Source organism: Odontesthes bonariensis, chromosome 18 (genome assembly GCF_027942865.1).
Source record: "Odontesthes bonariensis isolate fOdoBon6 chromosome 18, fOdoBon6.hap1, whole genome shotgun sequence".
NCBI classification, from domain to species: Eukaryota; Metazoa; Chordata; class Actinopteri; order Atheriniformes; family Atherinopsidae; genus Odontesthes; species Odontesthes bonariensis.
The window spans coordinates 24,314,440-24,340,117 of NC_134523.1; the positions used below are offsets into that span (position 1 = coordinate 24,314,440).

General features: G+C 42.2%; 1 protein-coding gene and 1 long non-coding RNA gene across 2 annotated transcripts; one reads left to right on the forward strand and one right to left on the reverse strand.

The window, feature by feature from the left end:
- The first annotated feature begins 1,443 nt into the window (after nucleotides 1-1,443).
- On the forward strand, nucleotides 1,444-1,817 carry LOC142368096 (uncharacterized). The gene is made up of 3 exons (XR_012767253.1): nucleotides 1,444-1,461; nucleotides 1,545-1,633; nucleotides 1,743-1,817. It is a non-coding gene; the product is annotated as an uncharacterized LOC142368096 (long non-coding RNA).
- A 7,600-nt stretch (nucleotides 1,818-9,417) lies between these two features.
- Nucleotides 9,418-21,798, reverse strand: LOC142368290 (major histocompatibility complex class I-related protein 1-like). Its single transcript, XM_075450418.1, has 8 exons — nucleotides 21,684-21,798; nucleotides 20,211-20,477; nucleotides 11,723-12,001; nucleotides 11,307-11,603; nucleotides 10,856-10,966; nucleotides 10,619-10,636; nucleotides 10,440-10,486; nucleotides 9,418-10,294 (listed from the first exon to the last, which is right to left on the reverse strand). The coding sequence occupies exons 1-8, from the start codon at nucleotides 21,730-21,732 to the stop codon at nucleotides 10,253-10,255; spliced, it is 1,110 nt and encodes a 369-aa protein (XP_075306533.1). The 5' UTR covers nucleotides 21,733-21,798; the 3' UTR covers nucleotides 9,418-10,252.
- Nucleotides 21,799-25,678: the final 3,880 nt, after the last annotated feature.

The window sequence follows — 25,678 nt, forward strand, 5'->3', positions numbered from 1 at the left end:
AATTCTTCAAAATAATTCCTTCGTTAATAATTGGTCTCACAGAACTTTATTGTATTAACCCATAAGAACCCGGACCCATTTCTCTCTTTTGTAATACCGCTTTTTGTGGGCAAGATTCAAGGATTGAAAGGTTTATTGTCATATGTGCAGTTAGAAACGTGTTTCCCTGAACAATGAAATTCTTTTCTTTGTTGCCCGCACTGGATGTCCAAATGTATAATAATAAAGATAAGATAAAGATAAAATAAGCATGCAACAGCAATATTCTAAAAGGTTTCTTAAATAAAATAAAAATATAGAAATCTGGCCTGTATACATAATGTGCAGTAGTGCGCTCAGTGTTTTATTGTGTATGGCTTAATTCGGTGTCACAATGGTCACAATATCGCCGAGGTCTTTTCTTTGTCCTTGCAGAGTCCATTTTTGTGTCAAAACAGTGCAAATTGCCAGCTGTGGTCAGACAACATTAAATAGCAAAAGGACGGGAGGTTGTCTCGCGAGTATTCCGTGTAATGACGTATACGCATATGATTGGTGGAGCTTAACGGCTCGCATAAGCTCTCGTTCAATCACGTATGAGAAACATTGTGTCGTGCAGCGTAAACAAAAAGTTTAAGGAGCAGATCTGGCGGCAGAAAGGCAGACAGAAATCGCTGAGGTCCCGTGCTGTGAAAACTGCCCTGGTTTGCGGAATACAATGGCTGGAAGACGACTTGCTTTCAACTCCCCAGCAACTCTCTGCGGGTCTACAGGTTTGTGTGTTTTTTTCTACTTGCACATGACCATTTGATTGTTTAATTTTAGTCTTGTTGACACTGTACAGCACTTGGGACAGTTCTCGCTGATTTTAAATGTGCTGTATATTAAACTTACTTACTCACTTGCTTACAGGCAGATAAAATGAAAGTCCTGTTGAATGCTATGACCGGGATGTCTCGTATGGTGGCCAGCACTGTGGATACGGTCGTGGAGAGGGTTCTGGAGGGAATCGACCAGAGATTCGCTAGGTTGGAGGCAAGATGGCCGTCGAGAACGGACTGGAGTTACATTCCAGAGAAGTTGAAGAGCGCAAGAGAAGGCGGATACAGAATCCGAAAATCGCGGTAAGAGTAGGTTATTGACTGTGGCTTTAGGCTAAACTCAACTTAATTGTGTCCATCACGTGAAAACCAGTGTGAGTTGCTTTATTTAAAAAAATAAATTTCGTGTTTTCAATTTATAGGAAGCAGCTCGCCGCCTGCATAACTCACCGTGGCATTATAATCCAGGTCAAGGGTAAGAATAAGTGAATGTTCTCCCAATATCTAGTTGAGTTGGACCCGATGTTACGTTACGTCAATGCAGTTTTTTTTTATTAACCATAGGCCTGTTGTTTTTACAGGCTACTGTCACCTCACAATATGGATGAAAACAGGTCAAACAGTCCGAACTTCAGAGAGGTAGACGGCGACACTATCGAGGGTGAGCGGCGCTGACTTTTACCACGGCTGGCACTGACACTTTTAAGCACTGGTCATTTTATTCATTCCTCTTGTTTGTTTTAGCTGCGTGACGGACCTGTGTGCTGTGCTACAGGCGCGTCTTGAAGCCAACCCGAAATACTCACAGTCTCACCACAGAAGAGTGAAAGAGAGTAAGAACATATACGCTGTCAATATGACTGTTGTTACTTTATAGACAAGTTGTCAATATGCTGTGCATGGATAGACTATGTTTTGATTATTTATTGGTTATTCCAACAGCTCCCAGAAGCCAGCTTCTGATCCAGGATGAGGACGTCTGACAACTCCCGCAGACCCTGCAGGGACCGGAGTAATGCGAAGAATGCGGATTCCAAACGGCGGCGTTTAGGCTTAGTGTGTATATTGTAGGCTACAGCAGTGTGTGTGTATATAGTTTTCAATTCTTTATTATCAATATGGTTCTTATTACAATGTAAGCTATGTACATTGTGTGGTGTGGCAATAAAAGCGCTTTAAAAAAAAAAGTTTCCTTTTTCATTTCCTCAATAGATTCACGTCATTCATGCCTGCATTAGCCTATTCATAGTGCAGCTTATAAGAATGACGTGAATATATGAAGTACACAAACATCCCAGGAATATTAGTAATCATAATCAAAATTATTAATCATAATTGCTGAGTGATATGCCCATATAAAGTATGCATATATTAACCTTATTGGCCAATGGGCGGTCAGCTTTACAGGAGCTTTTTTATGTAATCACGTGCCTTTTTCGTCCAATACCAGCGAGGCCAGTGAGAGGTCCAGGCACTCTCACAGCGGGTTGCTAATCGCTGAGCCATTAGCACCCCGCTGTGAGAGCCCGCCGCGAGTCGGGTTAGTTTCCGACGATTTTCTCGCTCACCAAACTTAAAGTTTGTCTGCCTGCAAGCGCCCAGGTGCGCCCGAAAATTAGGCAAATTCGCGGATGTTCACTGCCGTCCACAGTGACACAAATCCCTCTTTTCGTGCAGTGGGGGCTGTGTGTGTGTAGGCTATGCGAGAGAGACGCGAGGGACAGAGAGACGGAGGGAGAGAAGGGAAAGGAAATGCAGCTTTATTTTTTAAAATAGCGTTAAAAAAAATAATAATAACGAAACGCAATATGTGGCGGCCAGTGTTGAATCTGTGGCGCACCGCCACGAATTAGTCTAGGCTATGTGTGGGAAACACTGGGAGCGGACAGCTCCACGGCACAGAAGGAAAATCAGAGTGGCGAAATCTTGTTAATTTAGGTTAGACAGCATTAACTCGAGAAATTCGATATGTCAAAATCTTTCTCGATTTCATAAAACATCTCGAGAAATCGTAAAACTCGATTAATCGCCCAGTCCTACATATATGTACCTTTTACCACTTGAGTACATATATGTACCTTTTGGACCCTCAAAACAAAAGGGTAAACAGTACATGCAGCCAGAGGCTTCTCATGAGCGGGGCGGGGCGTGGCCAGCAACAGCTTATTTGCATAAAAGTGACAGAGCCCTTTAAACGGCTCAATTTGGGAGAGACTGAAACTGGCAAGAATAGAGCTGGTGAAATCTCTTTATGTGAGAGTGATTTTATGCAAAGAACTTCATGAACATGTTTTGTATAGCACATAGACCAATTCTAAATTGTTTAAATAGGTAAAATATGGCTCCTTTAACATCAGTGACTCATGATTTCACTTGGACTTGATCCTTTTTGACTTGAAAAAACTTGCTACTTTCCCCAAACCCAAAGATTAAAAAGTATGTTGACATGGATGCTCTATCTCTATTTGCACGTGTGCATCGGTGTGTGTGTGTGAGAGAGAGAGAGAGCCAGCGCGCTGTCGGCACAATATCCAGTCAAATTAGATCCCAGTGTTTTGATCTGACAGCATCCAACCAATCAAATTACAGGACAACCAATGAAGAGGAAGCTAGCCACAGGCTAGTTTGATGGCAAGGTAAAGCAGTACGAATATTGGCCGGGTTTCCCGAAAGCGTTCTTAGCATTATAGAAAAGTCTCTCTATGGATGGCGTGAATATATTACATATAGATTTATGTTTGTGTGTTTCTAATTCTGTCAGGGCCGTAGCAGAGGATGTGAACATGCAGGAGTGGAAGGAGAGTTTTTGGAAAGTGTGGATTTGTTCAGGATGTGAAGAAGACAGTTTTGGAGAAAATGTTTGAAAACTAAAAAGACTGTTTTGCAAACCTAAGGATATTTTGTGATGGAGATGAACACTTTGGGAGAGTTAGGACAGTTTAATAGAGTGCAGATATTTTTTTTTGGGAGAGAGGATATATTTTATAAAGTGTTTGAAAAGGTTAAGGTTACACTTGGGTTTTGAAAGGAGTTAAAAAGACTGAAAATATTTGATTATATGAGATCAATACAATACAGGACAGAAACTGCTGTGCAACTAGTTATAGTGCAATAAGCTACGGAAACACAATGTCAGCACTTTCTGAGGAAATTACATTCGCATTTGTTTATTTCAAATGTTTGAACAATGTTCTTGCAAAAAAAGATTTGATAAATAAATACAGATCTTAAAAGCATAAATGATCTGTGTAAATATTATTTCTCTGTTGTTAAAAGGATACGAAACTGAAACGTAGGACTTGGGACTTGAGACTTATCGGTCTTGACTCGGGACTTGAGGGCAAAGACTTGAGACTAACTTGTGACTTGGTCCCACCTCTGGCATGGTGTGACTGTGATTGGCCAGCAAATTCGCCTGACCCGAACCCCATAGCGACTCGATGGGCTATAGTCAAGAGGAAGATGAGACCCCAGACCCAACGATGCAGATGACCTGAAGCCGCTATCAAAGCAACCTGAGCTGCCATTACACCTCAGCAGCGCCACAGGCTGATCGCCTCCCTGTCACGCTGCATCGCTGCAGTAATTCATGCAAAAGGAGGCCCAACCAAGAGTTGGGTGCATAGAGATGATCATACTGTCCAGCAGCCTGACATTTCTGTTTAAAATATCCCTTTTTTAATTGATCTTATGTAATATTCTCATTTGAATTAGAATATTGAATTTGGTGTTTTCATGATCTTTAAGCAATAATCATCAAAACTACACAAAATAAAAGCCTTAAATATTTCACTCTGTAATGAATCTATATGAGTTTCACTTTCTGAAATCAGTGACAAAAACTTTTTCATGATAATTCAAATTTTTGCAGCTGTACTTGTATGTGCAGCTTGATTTTAGTCTTCCTGCCCAAATAAGGTCAATAAAATCAGTTTATTAATAGCTTTAAGATCCTCAGACTTGAAAATAACAAACAGCATGGATGTAGGGTATGTCATTTCTGGAAGGACTGTCATCTTAATGAGGTTAATTCTACCTAAAAATGATACAGGAAGGTTCTTCTATCGTGTTAAATTTCCTTTAGTGTTTCTTATTAAACCAGGAATATCTTCTGCATAAAGCTGAGCAAGTTTGGGAGCAATTTTAACTCCCAGATATACAAATCCTGTTGGGGCCCAGCGAAATGTCATTATTTCAGACCTTAAATCCAGATATTGATCCAAAGCCTTTCATACAATCAATCAGCATTGGTAATGACTCTGCTGGTTCTGTTAGTGTCAGGATATCATCTGCATATTACAAAACTATGTTCATCTGTTCCAGTTGATAATCCTTGAATATGTGGGATATGTCTAATAGCCACAGCTAAAGCTTCGATGGTTAGAGCAAACAGAAGAGGGGACGATGGGCTTCCCTCCTTAAGCTGAAGGGAGCAGACTAGAGGCCATTTGATTTATACAACAGTTTAATCCATCCCAAGAAATTAGTCCAAAACCAAATATTTTCATCACTTCAAACAAATATTCCCAATCAGTTCTATCAAAGGCCTTTTCAGCGTCCGGGGAAACATCTGCCCCAGGATTTTTATTAGAGCTAAAATAGTGAATTATGTCAAATACACGTCCTGTGTTGAAACCTGTCTGATCTGCATCCACAATGGAAGGCAACATCTGTTCCAATCTCAGCGCTGGTATTTCTGATAATATCTCATCATCCACGCAGAGCAGGCTTGGGTTTTTATCTTTTTCTCCTTTCAGCACTTAAAACAACTCCACCGGGAAGCCTTCTGCCCTCGGACATTTCAACCTGGAGAGACTCAGACAGAGAGATAGGAGACAATTGCAAGGTTTATTGTCAATATTTCTTTGGCGCTCGGGCCCCGGCGGAGGACATGCAAGCTGAACCGCTGTGAGCTTGCAAGTCCGGCATAGGGAGATAGATGCTGAATATCTTCCCCCCAAAAACTGAGCCGGGGCCGAGCTGGTGAGGGACTGGCTGCAAGGTGAGGAAGGAGCCTGTGAGAAGAGTTGCCCACCCTCCAAAAAAAGAAGAGAGCCCGCCTGGGCTGCCTGAGGAGAGAGAGAACGGGAGAGTGATCCCGCCTAGGCTGCGGTAGACTGAGACTGCCTGGGCTGCCTGAGGAGAGAAAGAACGAGAGAGTGAGCCCGCCTGGCTGCGGTATTCTGAGCCCGCCTGGGCTGCAGCAGATTTGAGCCCGCCTGGGCTGCAGTAGATTTGAGCCCGCCAGGGCTGCCTGAGGAGAAAGAGAAAGGGAGATTAAACCCGCCTGGGCTGCAGCAGACTGAGCCCGCCTGGGCTGCAGCAGACTGAGCCCGCCTGGGCTGCCTGAGGAGAGAGAGAACGTAAGAGTGAGCCCGCCTGACTGCCGTGGATTGAGCCCACCTGGGCTGCCTGCGGAGAGAGAGAACGTAAGAGTGAGCCCGCCTGGGCTGCAGCAGATTGAGCCCGCCTGGGCTGCAGCAGATTTGAGCCCGCCTGGGCTGCAGCAGATTTGAGCCCGCCTGGGCTGCCTGAGGAGAAAGAGAAAGGGAGATTAAACCCGCCTGGGCTGCAGCAGACTGAGCCCGCCTGGGCTGCCTGAGGAGAGAGAGAACGTAAGAGTGAGCCCACCTGGCTGCCGTGGATTGAGCCCACCTGGGCTGCCTGCGGAGAGAGAGAACGTGAGATTGAGCCCGCCTGGGCTGCCTGAGGAGAGAGAACGTGAGAGTGAGCCCGCCTGGGCTGCCTGAGGAGAGAGAACGTGAGAGTGAGCCCGCCTGGGCTGCAGCAGATTGAGCCCGCCTGGGCTGCAGCAGATTGAGCCCGCCTGGGCTGCCTGCGGAGAGAGAGAGAATGTAAGAGTGAGCCCGCCTGGCTGCAGTAGATTGAGCCCGCCAGGGCTGCAGTAGATTTGAGCCCGCCTGAGGAGAAAGAGAAAGGGAGATTAAACCCGCCTGGGCTGCAGCAGACTGAGCCCGCCTGAGGAGAGAGAGAACGTAGGAGTGAGCCCGCCCGGCTGCCGTGGATTGAGCCCACCTGGGCTGCCTGCGGAGAGAGCGAACGTAAGAGTGAGCCCGCCTGGCTGCAGTAGATTGAGCGCGCCTGGGCTGCAGTAGATTTGAGCCCGCCTGGGCTGCAGTAGATTTGAGCCCGCCTGGGCTGCAGTAGATTTGAGCCCGCCTGAGGAGAAAGAGAAAGGGAGATTAAACCCGCCTGGGCTGCAGCAGACTGAGCCCGCCTGAGGAGAGAGAGAACGTAGGAGTGAGCCCGCCCGGCTGCCGTGGATTGAGCCCACCTGGGCTGCCTGCGGAGAGAGCGAACGTAAGAGTGAGCCCGCCTGGCTGCAGTAGATTGAGCCCGCCTGGGCTGCAGCAGATTGAGCCCGCCTGGGCTGCAGCAGATTGAGCCCGCCTGGGCTGCCTGCGGAGAGAGAGAATGTAAGAGTGAGCCCGCCTGGCTGCAGTAGATTGAGCCCGCCAGGGCTGCAGTAGATTTGAGCCCGCCTGAGGAGAAAGAGAAAGGGAGATTAAACCCGCCTGGGCTGCAGCAGACTGAGCCCGCCTGGGCTGCCTGAGGAGAGAGAGAACGTAGGAGTGAGCCCGCCCGGCTGCCGTGGATTGAGCCCACCTGGGCTGCCTGCGGAGAGAGCGAACGTAAGAGTGAGCCCGCCTGGCTGCAGCAGATTGAGCCCGCCTGGGCTGCCTGAGGAGAGAGAACGTGAGAGTGAGCCCGCCTGGCTGCCGTGGATAGAACCCGTCTGGGCTGCCTGCAGAGAGAGAGAGAGAGATCCCACCTGGGCTCCCTGCGGAGAGAGAGAGTAAAAGGGGGAGTGAGCCCACCTGGGCTGCGGCAGGAACAGTGAGCCCTCCTGGGCTGCAGTAGATTAAGCCCGCCTGGGCTGCCTGCAGAGAGAGAGAGAAAGGGAGAGGGAGCTCGCCTGGGCTGCCTGTGGACAGAGAGAAAGAGAGAGTGAGCCCTCCTGGGCTGCGGCAGGAACAGTGAGCCCTCCTGGGCTGCGGCAGGAACAGTGAGCCCTCCTGGGCTGCGGCAGGAACAGTGAGCCCTCCTGGGCTGCGGCAGGAACAGTGAGCCCTCCTGGGCTGCGGCAGGAACAGTGAGCCCTCCTGGGCTGCGGCAGGAACAGTGAGCCCTCCTGGGCTGCGGCAGGAACAGTGAGCCCGCCTGGGCTGCGGCAGGAACAGTGAGCCCTCCTGGGCTGCGGCAGGAACAGTGAGCCCGCCTGGGCTGCGGCAGGAACAGTGAGCCCGCCTGGGCTGCAGGGGAAGTGCGAGAACGGGGAGAGTGAGCTCACTTGATTTGCCATAGAGATCGAAAGCCCCCTTTTCTGCCAAAGAGATAGTGCTGCCAGAGAGAAGCGACAATTAGAGCTGAAGGACTCCACCACCAGTAGTTGCGAGAGCTTACCTATAAGCTGAGCGAGCGCTGAGCAGCGAGCACGGATTGAAGGTCTGGACGGATGCAGGAGGAGTAGGCTGCCGAAGACCAGCAACCGAGCTGTTGGAGAGATGCCTCAGGAACACCCTGGACGGCTGCGGAGGTAGCTGCCCCAATCCGAAACTAATGTCCGGAGTAGCTCAGAGTGGCTAAAATCTTTTAAAAACAATATTTCATTGATCCGGGACGAAAGTAGCTGTGTGAGGTGCGCCCAGACACAATGAGAGATGACTGATGAGGGGGGAGGGGGGGGGAGGGGGGGGGGGGGGGGGGGGCAGAAGTCGAAGGCAGCGGAGAACCAACCGGGGCGGAATAATCCGAGCGGCTCGCGGCTGAGGTGGGCCCCGCAGCTGGAGCGGAGGAACCGGAGGGCGGGGACGGCCTCGGCTTCGCTTAGCCGGAGGCGGGGATCGCTTCTTGGACCTTACCAGCTGTGGGTGGGGAAGGAGTGGATGAATCGCCGGTTTGGAGAAGCTCTGCCAAAGATGCGAGCTGATCGGAGCCGAGGCCATCGGCTGGGCGGATGCTCTTGGACCGGAGAACAGATGCTGAAGAGCCGGCAGCAGAGAGAGGAGCGAGCCGGGCGCTCCGACGAAAGGGAGCGGGTAAAGCAGGTTTGGAAATGCCAGAATGACGGCTCGGAGGCCTCTGAGCAGCGTCAGAATCCGAGTCAGACATGATACTCCTGTGGGGTTGACCAACAAGCGAGAGCTAATGCATGCAGCTTGCCGAAGAACCGGTAAAGCCCCATGCAGGAGCGCCTTATATGTGGATCAGAATGGTTGATGAGCGATTGCCAACACCTGGAGGTTGATGAGCGATTGCCAACACCTGGTGAGTCTGCCATGTTGAATTTGCGGCTAGCCTTCATTTGTCCGATTGGAGCTGAGATGGATGTTTTTATTTCTACCTGTGAAATGGAAGCTTCAAGAAGTTTCAGATTCTGACAATTAAGGGAAATTTAAATCTAACCTAAAACCTCTTCTAAAAAAGGATGAAATTGGGTGAGATGCTTTAAAAATGACTTCCCATAAATGAACAGCTTCACTGCTTCCTGACAAGTGGAAAATACCTCTGATAAGATGATTCTTATAAAGATCCTTTTATGTTATGAAAGATCTTTGGGCTTCAAAAAATGAAGACACTTCAACAGTTTTTTTCCTGTTAAAGAACTTTATTAATTTTCAAACCCCTCAATACATCTTCTAGTATAAATCTGGAATGCTTCACTATGTATTATGTTGTCATTAATCCCAAACACAAACTATAATAACAGAAGATACAACAGGAGCTTTGAAAAGAAGCTTTGACATAAATTAAAAGAAACAACCTCTTTATTCTAAAGAACCCAAAGATTATAAAATACCTTTCAGTTTAAATCAATATTGTAAGTATTAACACATGATTGAGATTTTCAAATTGGGAACAAAAGAGCAAAAAACTTCAAATATATTTAAACCCCAACAAACAGCAGTAAAGATCTCAGACAAATCAGACAAACTGGCATCTTACAAGTTCACCTGATCTTAATTGTTTCAAGGATTTGTTCCAATTAAAAAGGTGAATCATCTACAGAAGTGTTTATATTTAATGGTCTCCTGTTTTAATAAAGACACAACAAACATGGCCCAGCTGAAGTGAACAGTGTCCAGAAGCATCTGCTGACAGCTGATTCTCCAGCTATGATCGACTCAAGAAAGATTTACCTACAGAGTAAAACTCATGCTGGCTCTGACTTCCTCACATTTAACAAACAGAGTTGCATTTAGCAGAAGTCACAACAACAACAACAAACAAATGTCAATGAACAAGAATGAAAAGTGGATCTAAGAAAACAGTAAAAATGATGATCAGCAACAAACTCTCAGAAATCGTCTTTTGAGAGTGAATTTTTGCACATTTTACCGTTTGATTTCCACTTAAAACTTTGTTTTTGCTCATTTTTCAATTAGAAGCAGAGACCTCAGAAACCGAATGATTTATTTTTGTTGGCACGTTCAACAGTTGGCGCCCATCATCGTCTGCTTTTCGTTGTCCTCCTGTGAAGAAAAGGTCAACAGAAATATTGAACTCACCATTTCTCAAACGACGCAGTTTTTATTTCAAACATCAAACGACAGCAACATATTTTAAATGTGATTTCACCTGGAACAATTCAACAGTATAACGTACTGATGTACTCACTTTCTTGGAGTCTGGATCTTCACGAGAAGAGGATGAAGTGTCAGAAGCTGCAAAGCAAAACAATTTCACATGAAAAGGATATTCATATTTTAATATAACTGATGCTGCCAGATTGCTCTGATTGATCTTAAAAATGCGTTATTTAAAACTCTTATCAAAATATTATTAAAAATACTCACTGTTGGTTCGTTTAAACCCTGAAAAAGAAAAAAAGCATTTGAGAAAATTAATTAAAGGAGATTACAATAGAATCAGCCTAAAAATAACAACTTTTAACCATCTGCAATATAAAAAAGTCTAATTTCACACAGTACTGACTCAGAGATGTAGTTAAAAAGGCAACAACAGCCAACACGAGGATATGTCATATACATTTAAAACTGACTTCCTGATGGAAGAACATCTTTCTTCCTCACCATGATTTCCTTTTTTCCAGTAGAAGACTCCACCAGCAACAACACCTGCCAGGACAAGTATTCCCACAAGAACTCCAACAACAGCAGCAACGGGGAAATCTGAACCTGAACCTGAAACAAAATTATTCATTCTGTTGAATCACAGGGTCATTGGATTATGGACTGGATGCACGGAAATGCAAGTGGAAATACTGTATGTGTGTTAAAAAAGGTATAAAAATAAATTTCAAATAAAAGTTTTGTTCACTTCACTTTCACAGGAAACACTTTCAGGTTTCCTGCTGCTTTTATACCGAGGAAACTACTCACTGAAGACTGAGAGATCAGCGAGAACAAACTGTGTCATGATCAGGCCGCTCTGCAGAGAAAGTGTGCTGAACAAGAAAAAACCAGCAGAACATAGATAATGATGTTTTAATGAGAGTTCAGTGTCATCGTATTCCATTCTTACCGTTACCCCTGAGTCTTCTTTTCTCCAGTTTGGTGATGAGGTCGTCTTTGACACCCGAGAGCTGAAACACACATTCGTACCTCCCCCACTCTTCAGGTGTGTCTGAAAGTTTCAGGTCAGCACTCATCTGGAAGGTTCCATCATTGTTGGGGAGGACCTCTCCTTTGACCACACCCTCATGAATCTCATCTCCATCTCTCCTCCAGAACAGATCAGCTCCGTTAGGATAGAAACCTGTAGCATGGCAGCTGACTGGAGAGGAGGCAGACTTCTGGAGGAGAGACACTGAGGGGAGCTCTGAGGAGGAAAGAGACAGACTAACAAGTTTAATATAATATAAGATAATGTAATATAAGATATAGAGGAGGCTGATGAACACAGTATCCATTTCACTAAAACAGGTGATGTGATTTTACCTGTTCGCTGGAGCGAGCTCTTCCCATAGGCCACATACTTCTTCAGCCACTCAGGACAGATCTGGGAGAGGTAACTGATCCAGTAGTCAGTATTAGCCTTGTTTTTGTCCCACTTGTGTTTGGTGATGACACCTTGTTGTTTTGGAGCGACCCATGAGGTTGTTTTGAGGTCAAATACTACCAAGTCGTCACCATCATAACCATACTGATTAAATCCTTTAACCTCTCCAGTCTCATCGTCCCACTCACATCCAACCATTTCTTGGTATAAGTGGATACCTGAAAGACAGAGAGAGAGATAGTAGAGAAAATCTATGTAAGATCCAGCACGGTCACTCATAATTTTATTTGCTCTTTCTTGAACCAAGAAGGTCTGACTGAGCTTCACTTACTGAGGAGGTGCCCTGACAATCAGATGCAAGTTAAACCCGATCCTGAACATAACATCCCATCCTCTGAAACTCTACAGAGAACTGATCATTTAACAAATATCCTCTTCCTGTGAAACATCCCCGACTACAGACTGTTCTGAGTTTTATCCAGGAGCCGTCACTGATGGAGAGTTTCAATCCAATGTTTGATCACAAGGCTTCGCTGGTTAACAATAAATCTTTTTAATTCTAATTATTTACTAAATGATTAACTGTTTTAAAAATGTCAGAAAAAAAGTTAAAAGAAACAAATTACTCACCATTTAAAAAATTTAAAAACCAGGACCCAGGAAATGTTTAACTTTTATACAACAAAGTGATGATTTGACAAACAAAACTGATTTTCTGCAGGATATCAGTGAACAGTTACTGCTTAAACACTACATATGTTTTGTTACATTATGGACGTGCTGTGCCTCAATACAGAAAAGTCATGTGGAGTGAACCTCTGATGAATACGATATAGTGTAGCTCACCTTTAAAACTTATGAAAAAGGCAAACTCCTACTATGCGGCCGCTTAGTCTGTAAAACTTGTTTGTTTTTCAGGGTTTATATGTGTTGATAATAGGAATATTGAGGATTATTGACATAGTTTCAGTTACAATCTATATTTGTGCAGGTGGAAACCCACAATGTTCTTTTAGTTGTTATTAAAAATGTTTTAGATGGACAGAGATTTGTGTCAGGAAATATTTAAGTCAACACCTTTAGAATCAGTTTGTAAAAATCCTGCTGGCATTTATAGAATATGCAACTATGAATATTGAGTTTTTAATGATGAAGTCCCGCTGAATTCAAATGGTGTCTGAAATGATTCAGCGGCTGTCTGTTCACTAATGAGTACTTTATATAACCAACACTATAAAGGGATGAGAGTAAAAAGTGAACAATCCAAACACAGTCAGAGATGTTCAGAGAGGAGACGCCCCGATGAAGAGTCACTTCCTGTGTCTGTGTCACATGGTTTACCCCGACTGACACGCCCCTTTAGGAGACCAGCAGCAGGTCCTGAAGGGCCGTGCATACTCTCGCAGCAGTGTGTTGCAGTGAGCTTGTCGCAGGTATGACACAGTTATTTTTGATTTATGCCCAATTTTGAAGCGCGGTCTGCGCTATGTTAATTCCACGCCACAACGCAAGAGGGACAATCACGAACAAGCTAGGATTGTGGGTGTTACGGTTACGGAGGTCATTCAACAACAATGGCGACTGGACGAATGCGCACTTTGATTGAGATGCAGCTGATCGATCTAGAAATAGAAGAAATATTGCTACTACTGGAGCTGGCAGAGAGGCGAAAGAATTGTCACAGTTAGCGTCACCATTAGCCGGTTAGCAAACCGGAAATACGCATAGTGTAGAGCGGATGTAGAGTTGACCAATCAGAGGCCTCCTTTCTCTCCTCCGTGGGGCGATATCTGCGGCGCTGTCTGCGGTGAGTTACAATTTTGCGGAGGTGCACCAGAGTGTCTGCGTAGGGGGGGGGCATGTCTGCGTTAACTGCGACACACACGCAGACGACCTGGTTTCCGACCATAAACCGCCCTTGAGTCTGTTCATTCTAATGGAGACGTGAACATGAACACAGATTCTGATAATTTCTTTCACCCGCAGTTTCTGAAAGAAACGTTGGACCCATTTTAAACAAGACAAACATCTTCTGAAGATTCTGACACTAAACTGATATTTTCCAGACCAACGAATCAGGAGAAAATTTACTTTGTTTGAGGCTGAAATCTGACAACACAAAATCCTCTGAGTTTTAATATATGACCCAAATATAACCTACACACAAGTGTATTATGATATGTACTCCTTATGCAACTTATCTTTTATTGATAAAATCATACAATACTCATCCAAATGTAATTTTATCCATCCAGGCTGCGTCTGAAACACTTATGCCACGCCCACTTTGGAGACCAGAACTCTTATTATTATTTTGTAATCTTAGTGCAGCTTGAAATACGCCATCTTGTTGGTATAAAGGCTCCTTGAGTTTTATGGGATTGTGATGTCAGCAGAAGTGAAGAAAACAAGGCATTTTTTTGGTATTACAGACATCAGAAGTGTTGTAGTAACAGAAGGTGGAACAGGGAAGTTTTATCAAGTTAAAACGATGGAGAATAACCACTTCCTCTGAGTTAAACTGATGAAATACCTCCAACACCTGTGAAGCTCTCATTATTAGTTATTATTTCACATTTCTTATCATACGTCTGATACCTGGCTACCTACAGTTAGCTTCTTATCAGCTACAGACACTGAGTTAAATCTGCACTCTGGTCTGTTAACCGTCATGATTTTTACTCTTGATCTTCCATCTGTGAGTTTCTCCTCCTTTAGTTCCTCTCTGATGTTTCTGTGCGCTCACAGTTACTGTAAAGACTTCCCGCAGCTGCACAAAGACGCCTGTTCGCTAACCTGCCGACTGCTACCCAGAATGCAGTGCGCTCATGGCGTAGTTGCCCGTTCTCTGTAAAGCAGCTGAATCTAAAACGCTGCTGAACATGATGTGTTTTCATGCTGTTGGTAAAGACTTTCAGCCACACTGAGTCGCCTCATCAGAGGAAAACATGATGAAATATTTTCTTCTTCCTCTTCAGCTCAGACAATAAAAACTGTTGCTGAAGGTTTGACAGACGGTCTGAGCTGCTTAAAGCCGCCATCAGTCCTCTCCATCATCAGCTATAACATCAGTGCATTCTAATGAACACACAGTTCAGCTGCTCTCACTGAATTATTTTCCTGTTTCTGCTGTCAGACGACTGAATGAGCAGAAATCTGACCGAGGCTCATAAATGTGAACGTTCCCCGCTAACCAGACGAACTGTGACTCCTGCACTGTGGTGCTGAGACGCTCCTTAAATCACTGTTTTACGATCATGAAGGACAAAGTGGACATAAAAGCAGCTTGATAACAGCAGCTGTGCTGTGTGCTGACAGAGAGGCTTAAAGAGGAGCTGCAGCACAGAAACTGAACCCTGTCTGAGCAGACTGAACACACTGTTACTGTGTTTTCCACATTTATTTCATCCAGTCTGGAAAATGGGAAGGAAAACCTCTAAAACTGCTGCTTTAGTGGGGATTTACTGTTTGTTTTAACTGCTGAGCTTCACTGTTAACACACACTGATGTAGTTTTACTTTCTTGTAGCTACAGGATGACGTGTTTTTCATTTTTTTACTGTTTTCAGGAACTAAGAGGAGGATCGTGTCTCCATCTCTTCATCCTCCCACAGCAGCAGCAGTCCAACTCTAACCTGTCAACATGAACTAAAACGTGTCCCACTGAAAACTTTAAATCATGTCCTCGTCTCATTCTGAGAGTCAGAGAACAGACTGAGAAGAAAAGCTGTGTTTTTAATGAACGTACAGAATAACAGGACAGGAGTTCGATTTTCCTGCTTCACTGAACATTTATGATCCGCGATCAGATCAGCGTTTGTGTTCATTCACTCGTCTGACAGCAGAGACAGAAAAATAACTGAATGAGAGCAGTTACACAGTGAGTGTGAACGTGAACACACAGTGTAGGTGATGATGGAGAGCAGCAGAGGACTGAACTGAGCTTTAACCAGATCAGACTGTCCGTCAAACTGCTCCACACATGTCGGCTGTCATCTACAGTTTTTATATTTCTCAACTAAAAAGGAACAAGAACACATTTGGACATTTTTTTACTCTGATTGGGTGTTTCCGTTTGGTTGGAGATCTTTACCAAATCAGCCTGAAAACACAGAGTGTTAAACAGTGTTTTCAGATTCAGCTGGTTTGAGCCTGCAGGAAGTGAGCTAACAAGCTAGTTAGTGTTAGCTCACAGTAAAAGTCAGAAACTTAAGAGAACAGTCACATATTTTCCTTAAAGGTTTTCTAATGTCAGCAGTGAGGTTTCATATATCAGAGATGGAAACAGAAGTGGAAACACCTTAACTCTCATCTTTCGGTGAGAGCTGCTGGCTGAATGCTAACAGCATCAGAGGTCTGTGGTCACTTCCCAGAGCTGCCTGCAGGAAGTGACTGACAGCTCATCTGACCAATAGGAGAGCAGCAGAGAGAAGCCCCGCCCCTGAAACATCCCTCTGATTTAAGAACAAACTCGCAAACAGGACGTAGGAGCTGTGATCTGAGATTAGGATTTCTTTTCATTTTAACCTGTAAATCATCATAATTAAACTTAAATAAATTTGAGCTGCAGTTGATGTTGAACGGTTCGTGGCACCACATTTCTTTACTTCTTATTCAGACTAAATTAACTTTATACCACTTTAGTTACACGTTTAGGGAACAAACTGATTTTCCTCCTCGTTGTTGCTCGTCCAGTTACAATATTTTCATTAATCTACTTTGATGATGATCGTCAAAGTCACCGATCTTTAATGTCCTGTGAAGCAACGAGGAAATAACTGACAAACCTTTTCTGAATCATTGTGTGTTTTTAACAATGAACAGGCTGATCTGTTAACTGTGAGATAAAGATCGATCCTGTATGAGACATCTTCCACTGTATCCAGTCAGGCAGGTTAATTAAAACACTCGTGTTATATGAGGACCCGTCAGACGCAGCCTGTGCCTCCTTTATGGCCCTGATCTCCAGTTTAACAAACAAGGCTCTAATATTCCTCTATCAGCTGTGTGCTGTTAAACTGATATAATATCTGCGACTACAAGGTTTCTACTGTGAAGTTATTCTGAGGCAGCTCACTGTCGGCAGCTCCGCAGAGTTATTCTGATTTAATAATGTTTCTGATTCACATTTATTTTTTCAGTTCTTTTAAAAATATTCCTTCAGATTTGTTTCTCTAGTGAATGGAAACCCAGCTGCTGTGCATCAGGACAGAGTTTATTTAATCTAATCTGTGTTCTCCTACACATTATGGATTATTTCATTTATTTCATAAATACTGCTTATACAGTATTTTACTGTAAAACTTCAAGAAACTAAAGAAAATTAAATAAATTAAAGCCTGAAGATGAATTTTTAAACTGATTCTTTCTTCTTTTCAACCAACAAGTTGTTCATTTAACTTTAATCACATTAAACAGAGAAAACAGTGAAATGTTCATATCTGAGAAACAGAAACCAGGAAATGTTTCATGTTTCGTGTTGATGGAAGAGTTTAATGATTATCTGATTGGGAATATTTATGGTTTTATGATCAGTTCACTGCTGACTAATAATTTCAGCTCTGTGTGTGTTTATTACTCCACTGACACGCCGCCGTTAAACAAAGTCAAACTGATCCAAACTGTCGTCCAACTCTGTGTTTATCATCGATGAACAAAGTGTGATCAGAACAGTAGAGTTAATGTAATGCAGCCTGTAGTTGGTGGAGTTTAATTTGTGTTCATAAAGACTGTAAAGGACCTGAAACATGTGAAATATGTCAGTGAGCTACGGGGTGAAACATAAAGAAATGTTACTTTTCTAACAGATCCCAGCTGGTACGGTCTGTCTTTAGGTGTGTGTTTGCTGAATCTGTCAGGAGTTGAGTCAGACTTGTTGGATAGTTTCCTGCTGGGCGTCACTTCTGCTCACATTTAAAAGATGGTCCGTGTCGGTGCTGTTACAGGCTTCTCTCTCACTCTTACTGTCTTGTAGTTGGTATTTTGGTATCAGCCTCAGCTGATCAGCAGCAGGAAAGCTTCTCCAGCCACGTGCACACAATGAAGTGCAGCAACGTGGGCGTTATTTTGGTTAAAAAGGAGCGACAGGGTGAATAACTGATTAAAGAGTGAGGCGGTGTGAAATCATTTTATATAACTGCTCTAACTGCTATGAAACCTTTGAGGTTTGAGATGTTTAAGTTGGATAAAATTCTCTGTTCTGGCCGCCGTGTTCTGAGTAGCTGTTAGCTTAGCTCCACGTCAGAATTCCTCCCTGATTCTCCAAAACGAGTCCTCGATATAACCAACACTGTGAAATGGATGAGAGAGAAAAGTGAACAATCCAAACACAGTCAGAGATGTTCAGAGAGGAGACGCCCCGATGAAGAGTCACTTCCTGTGTCTGTGTCACATGGTTTACCCCGACTGACACGCCCCTTTAGGAGACCAGCAGCAGGTCCTGAGTCTGTTCATTCTAATGGAGACGTGAGCATGAACACAGATTCTGATCATTTCTTTCACCCCACAGTCTCTGAAAGAAACGTTGGACCCATTTTAAACAAGACAAACATCTTCTGAAGATTCTGACACTAAACTGATATTTTCCAGACCAACAAATCAGGAGAAAATTTACTTTGTTTGAGGCTGAAATCTGACAACACAAAAACCTCTTTGTAAAAGTTTTGATATATAACCCAAATATAACCTACAAGTGTATTATGATATGTACTCTTTATGCAACTTATCTTTTATTGATAAAATCATACAAAGCTCATCTAAATGTACTTTTATCCATCCAGGCTGCGTCTGAAACACTTATGCCACGCCCACTTTGGAGACCAGAACTCTTATCATTTTATAATCTTAGTGCAGCTTAAAATATGTCATCTTGCTGGTATAAAGGCTCTTTGAATGTAAAATGGGATTGTGATGTCAGCAGAAGTGAAAAAACAAGGCATTGTGGGTATTACAGACAGCAGAAGTGCTGATAAAATACCTCCAAAACCTGTGAGGCTGTCATTATTATTTATTATTTTATATTTCTTATCATAAGTCTGATATGTGGCTACCTACAATTAGCTTCTTATCAGCTACAGACACTGAACAGAGTAAAATCTGCACTCTGGTCTGTTAACCGTTGTGAATTCACTTCTACAAACCAATTATAACTTCACATGAACAAAGACAAAGCATGGACGCAGATAACTGCGCAGACTCTTCTATCAGAGTCTCTTGCAAAGCAGACCTGTAGATATCCAGAGCCAACTAACCCTGTAGTGACACGACAAACTGCAGCAGGTTCACTGATAGTCTGATAAAACTGTGAAACTGTGACTCATCACAGCAGCTCAGGTTAACTGATCACTAATCCAAAGTGTGATTTACAGAACAGAACGAGAGCAAAACTGATGTCTTTCAGCATCTTTGTGGCTGATTGTGATCATTTTAAAGTGCCGCTAGATTAGAAAAATAGAATAGAAATAGGTCTATTTTGAAATAACAAATTAGTCTACAATTATTGGGGTGATTTTGTACAGGTATACATCTGCAACAGAATAGAGAGAAGCCCCACTCAGAAAAAAAGACAAAATTTGATTTGTAAGGAAAAACTAAACTCAAACCAAAAATAATAAAAATAAACCAAAAAGTTTATTTCATTTTACATTTTAGCTCTTAGTATTTTTTCTAATGAATGTAAATATGTGTTTCAGTTTGTGTTGAATGTTATTTGATGCCAAATTTCATATAATTTTATGAACAAACAAGTGATGGCCAATAAATAGACTGCCCTGTTTTGGTTGTTTTCTCTATATTTTCACACTGTAAGAAAAAAGAGAAAATAATGTATAAAATGGCTTGTTTAGCTGATTATTACTGAGCAGTAAGTTAATATCAAAGAAAGCCCTAAACTGAAATAATTGCAAATCATTAACTAATAAAGGTTTGGCAAAGCTAAGTGAATCACCTAATAATCAAAACAGTCGCCTTAATAATATTCTGTCAATAAATGTATTAATTGTAACAGTAATATTAAATATTCTGCAGTACTTAGTAGTTATATAGTAGTAGTTATGTAGTTATACTGTTGTCACTGTGGTCCAAATTTGCTCTTTAACCACTTTACTCTACTGTGAATGACAGAATTTTGTCATTCACAGTAGTTTGTTTCTACATACTGTTGCCACTGCCATATGACGCAGCAGAAGAATATTAGAATGATTAAGATTATTATGGACCAAAACTTTGTCAGTGCAGAACAGCAGTGTAACTCAGTAAAGTGAGCGTTGAGTCTCAATGTAAACTGAAAAAAGAAAAAAGTCTCTCTGAGAAACTGCTGAATAAAACTGTGTTACAATATGTGTGTGTGACTAAAAAAACAAAACAAACAAACAAAAAACAATCCTACAAGAACAAAAGAGAAATATTATCGACAAAAACATAAACGAACCTCCAGTCTGATTGAAGCGCTGCTTTAGAATTTGAACGCCGGCTTTAAAGCTCTGCTGGTTACCCACACAGGTCTGAGTGTTTCTATCCCAGTACTGTGGATCCTCTGCAGTAGCTGCAGTCATCCAGTCTTGTTTGGGTACGTTTCTCTTGGTGATGCTGTCACAGTGACTTATCTGAACATCATCGACCAACCCAACAGACACATACTCTGGGAAGCCTGAGACTCCAGATGAAGCAGTGTAGAAATACTTCAACGAGTGAGTGACTGTAAAAAAAGAAGAAGAAATTAATGAGCTATGAACTAGATTGTAGGCTTCTTGATTAAAGTTTTTAAACCACTGATAAATGTTATTGTGCAACACTTCAGAAACACTTTCAAGACATCAAAACTGCTTCTGATGTGAAGATAACAAAAGAATAAACACACAGTTTAGTTAACGTTTTGTTGCTCTATAATGTTAAAGGAACTTATTCATAAATAACATGAACTTAATGGTCATTTAAAAAAAATCTAAATCTAAAGTGAAGTTCTAGTTTTGTCTCCATGCAGAGGACACATTTAATCTACAAGAGGCATCATTAATAAACACAAAATAAATCATCGGCAGATTTACTGAGCTGGCCCTTGAAAAAAGCAAACTACTGAAACTTAAATAAATATAATAAATACAATGTAAGAATAATGAAACTGGACCCAACAAATTACAGTAACGTTGAGTGGTTAAAACGTGTTATATTTACTATGTATATTTATGAAGAATACATATGCAGGTAATTTTAATAAATATACTGTATCAGTTTGTCATTTGACTATGTGATTTATACATGTGATAATTACACGTGTCCTATAATACGTTATTTGAGACAATTGAGTGGATTTATATATAAAAAAAACATTTATGACCAATCTGATTATAGATTATAGTAAAAAAAATCTAGTTTTGAGTTCACATTTTTTTACACTGAAATTAACGAGTAACGTGTTAATTAGCATTAGCGGTTATTAAATATTGTACAGTAAAAGCAGGAAGTTTCTCAGTGTCTATGAAAAGAAAGCCAATAGACAACAATCAGTTTACAGCGCTCTCAACTGTGGTGAAGCGTTTCACGACTGAAGAAGTCTTATTAAAGCTTATGAATCAAAGGGTTCATTCATATTTGTCATATAGAAATCATAATTATATAATCAAATGGGTTATTACATTATTACTTCACTATCATCCATTGTCCCATCGATAAATAGTCGGGAGGCCTTTGTCTTTTTCTAAAATGAAGCTATAAAGTTTAGATTAACCTTCATGTCAAAAGTTTTCCTAATTTTAAGACTTATAAATTAGTCGAATAAGGAGGTTCAGTAATATAACAAAGTTACTTCCATCAGTATTTGTCAAACAAACGCTACCTTTAACGACATAAATATACGAAGCTTATTTTTCAGTTACAGTGAACCCAGAACAAACGGTGAACTCACCAGCCGTCACTCCGTGTATTCCCAGGAAAAGCAGAAAAATGAGCTTCATGGTGACCTGCAGTTTAATCCTCTCTCTGGACACGTCTTCGTCTCCTCACTCAAACTGTGCGAAATCGGCTCTTGTTCGTGGACTAAAATGGACAGAGATGGTGGGGGCTGTGGGAGAGAGCCAATGGGAATTTATTGAGTGTGTCGACGTCACTTAAATCTGGGTGAAACTGACACTCCGGGGTTGTCAACGAAAGTGAAAGTGTAAATATGCTTAAACATTTTTTATAACTATTATTTTAAGCCTGTTTTTGATGGTATAAAACAACGGGAAGACACCGCATGATCATCTTAGCCCAGTAACTTTTTAAAATAATGTATTTATTGAGATTTCAAGTGTATTATAGTTCAACTTGTTTTTTTTTTTTTATATGTAGATATTAAAAGGTGTAAATATTTTCTAGGAGGTTATATGTCACAGTAAACTACGCAATCTAGATATCTTGTGGATATGCTGCAGTATCTATTTGTTATTCATTGCTATTGTGATTTAAACAATAAATAAATAAATATCCTACAACATTCACAAGTGTGGTGGGGTGCTCCCTCTAGTGATTCAAACCTTCACTTGACAGACCCCAGCACAGTTTCCCAGTTTAACCCTACACACTGGTGGGGATAAAAGCTTCTGATGTGAGCTGTGAGAGGAAACCTCACAGTTCAATGTATTTTTTGCTTTTTTACTTTTTTTCAGTCATCTTATACTTTCAGCTTATCTTCGTCAGCTGGAACAGAAATCAGTCATGCCTGTGATACATTACATTACGGTCATTTTGCAGACGCTTTTATCCAAAGTGACTTACAATAAGTGTAAGTACATAAAAAATGTATCTTTATGAGACATGAATGCATTAATATTTTTGATGGTAAGGCATAAAAATGTTTGCACGTGGTGAGCAGTGTCTGGCTTTCAGTTTTTAAACTTTATAGATAATTCTGCACAATAACCCTGTTTTCTACTTTTAAGGTGTTCAAGGGACAACTCATGAGGATGTCACTCAATTTTCTGTTTGTCAATAGGTGTGCAATATTAGGAATATGTCTACTGCTTTAGCATCAGCTAATCTTGTCATTTTGACATTAAAAGCATCAGACTTAAGGAAAAAGTTACATGTTTACCAGTCATTTTTGGGAAGTGTCGGTCATTATGCTGCCTACATCGTAAAAGCATCAGGCTGATGGGGGATTTATTCTGAATTTTACAGGTGGCCAGTGAAGAAATTCCAACACAGGGGAGATATGGTCTCTCTTGTTGGTACCTGTCAGTATTTTCATTTCTGCATTTGAATTAACTGGAGGTTGTGACACCCTGATCACAATGAATTACAACAGTTCAACATGTCCTAATTTTCCAATATGAACCTGTGGGAGGATATTCCTAACTATAGCATTGCCGTGCATGTGAAAGAATGCAGTGCAAGAGACTTCTTTTACGTGTGAGTTCAAGGATGAGTCTCGTTAAAAAATTAATCCAAGGTTCAAGACCCTCACAGCGAGAGGGTTCCAGGTTCAACTCCCGGCTGGGGCCTTTCTGTGTGGAGTCTGTATGTTCTCCCCGTGTATGCGTGGGTTCTCTCCGGATACTCTGGCTTCCTCCCACTGTCCAAAAACATGCATGTTAGGTTAATTGGTGGCTCTAAAATGTCTCCTTAGGAGGGAGTGTGAGCATGTGTGGTTGTTTGTCATGGGGACAAAACTGCAGACACCCGTTTATAGGACGATCAACATCCCCAGAGCCAGTTTGTGACGCTAGTAATTGGCTATTGCCCACTGCCCAGCTCACACGGATTAGATTAACCATATTTGTCAACCAGAGAAAGGTGATGGCACCCTCCGGGTAAGGGATGAGTCTTTGTCTCAAGCGGGGTTTACTTATCTTGTTTAATGTGACGGCAAATTTGAGTTAGCGATGGACAGGCAGACAGATTGGAGCTCTAATGAGGGCAATGCTCTGGTCCATGTGAGGAAGCTGAGCCAGAATGTGAAGCTTTCAGTTCCAAACCTCACCTATGGTCACAGATCTGGGTACTGACCCAAAGAATGATGTTGTGGATAAAAGTGGCTGAAATTTATTTATATATAACCCTTCTGGCCTGGGAACTCCTCGGGATAACCCCAGAAGGAGCTGGAGTGTGTCACTATAGAGAGGGATGTCTGGGTTTTGCTCCTGGACCTGTTGCCTCCATCACCCAACCTCAGATAAGCAAAAGATAATGGATGGATGGATGTTTACAGGAAGTCGCCATTAGTTGGCCTCATGTCAGGTTTGGGTCCATTGTGACATTAAAACAATTACACAAACACACTGTAACAAAGAAATGTATAAAGAAACTTTACAAGGATTAATTATTGTTTAAAAAAGGATCTAACTCAAGAAAGCATGATTAGTTCCCATAAACTTTTGGACACCAATGGTATGACGCACTCGTGGTAGAAATATAAAACAGAATTTATATATATATATATATATATATATATACACATGGAATCTTTTTTATAACTCACTGAGTTGCATACTCACCAACACTGTTTTGCAATTAGCAGTAAAAAAAAAAAAATTCTTAGCTCAGTACTTAACTGTGTCTGGAGTCTCAGTCACACTTTGAATAACATGTACTCAACAAGTCGGTCTAACTGTCTGGAGGACAAACAAACACTTTCTTCAGCAACATTCAGACCTGCGTCCTGCTAGCTCACAGAAACGGTTTTGTACTTTTGTTAATCATAATGTGCCTGAAAGTCAGTTTCTCCTGCAAACCGGCTTACAGAGTTATGAGAAGCAACAGCATCATCACCTTATTCAGTGACTTTACCGGCAGGTAAAAACGTGGTGAAACATTTATCTACAGTAAGTTAAAAGATTCAATGCTGTTTTTAATGTAACACGCTTCACAACCAAAACATAAGTATGACCTAACCTAAACTGTAATGAGCCAAAAATAAAGTACAACCACAGTGTTGTAACTTTATGAGGAAAATAAAAATGTCAACACATGAAACAACTACAATGTACAAAATAAAGATGGACTCAGGTAATTTTGTCTGTTTTAGCCATGTGAACTTTAGTTTCATTTAGTTTCTGAGCATGCTTACAATTTTGTCAGAACCACTCTCGTCAAAATGAGACGAGAAACAGATTTTCAGAAGCTTATTCTGAATGCATACAATTTATGTTTGGCGGTATGGCTCTGTTCGGAGGAAGTTCCAAACTTTTCCATGAGCTCCATGGAAGCCAAGACAGGGAACAGCAGCATCCTCAGGTGGAGTGCCTTCCATTTGCTGTAAAGGCAACAAACCCCCCAACAGATCATACCGGAACGCAGCCAGCCAATTGATAAGTTGGAACCAGGGTATCCTACCCCCCCCCCAACGATTTATTAGCTACCAACGTGTGTCACCATTATGATTAGTAGTATTACAAAATAATTATTAAACCGCGACTAGGCTTGACGTTAAAAGGTGGAACTGCCGTAGGCCCACATTACACAGACTGAAATGTGATGCGAGTATTTATTTGGGGCAGGCATTGAACTCAACCACTTAGGTACACCATAAAAATATATTCGGTCTCCACAGCAGCGACAGCGCTTTGCGGCAGGGCAAAGCAGAGCAAGATCCAAGCAAAGCAGCAAGATCCAAGCAGAGCAGAGCAAGATCCAAGCAAGCAGAACAGGATCCAAGCAAGCAGAGCACATCCAAGCAGAGCAGAGCAACATCCAAGCAAGCAGAGCACATCCAAGCAGAGCAGAGCAACATCCAAGCAGAGCAGAGCAACATCCAAGCAGAGCAGAGCAAGATCCGATCCAAGACAGCAAAACGAGAGCCAAGCAAAGCAACATCCAAGCAAGCAGAGCCTTAACACACTTCACCTGACCACCTAGGAAGTTAAAGTCACCGTGAGCTTGCATATTTGCTATCCACACAATTAAAAGCCATAAAGCATAACA

Excerpts from the sequence above, each read along its gene's own strand:
- LOC142368290 (XM_075450418.1), bottom strand. The coding sequence starts at position 21,732 with ATGAAGCTCATTTTTCTGCTTTTCCTGGGAATACACGGAGTGACGGCT. Across the intron at positions 20,478-21,683 it reads AATACACGGAGTGACGGCTG|TCACTCACTCGTTGAAGTAT; the intron begins GTGAGTTCACCG and ends CTTTTTTTACAG. Across the intron at positions 11,604-11,722 it reads GAGCTCGCTCCAGCGAACAG|AGCTCCCCTCAGTGTCTCTC; the intron begins GTAAAATCACAT and ends TTTCCTCCTCAG.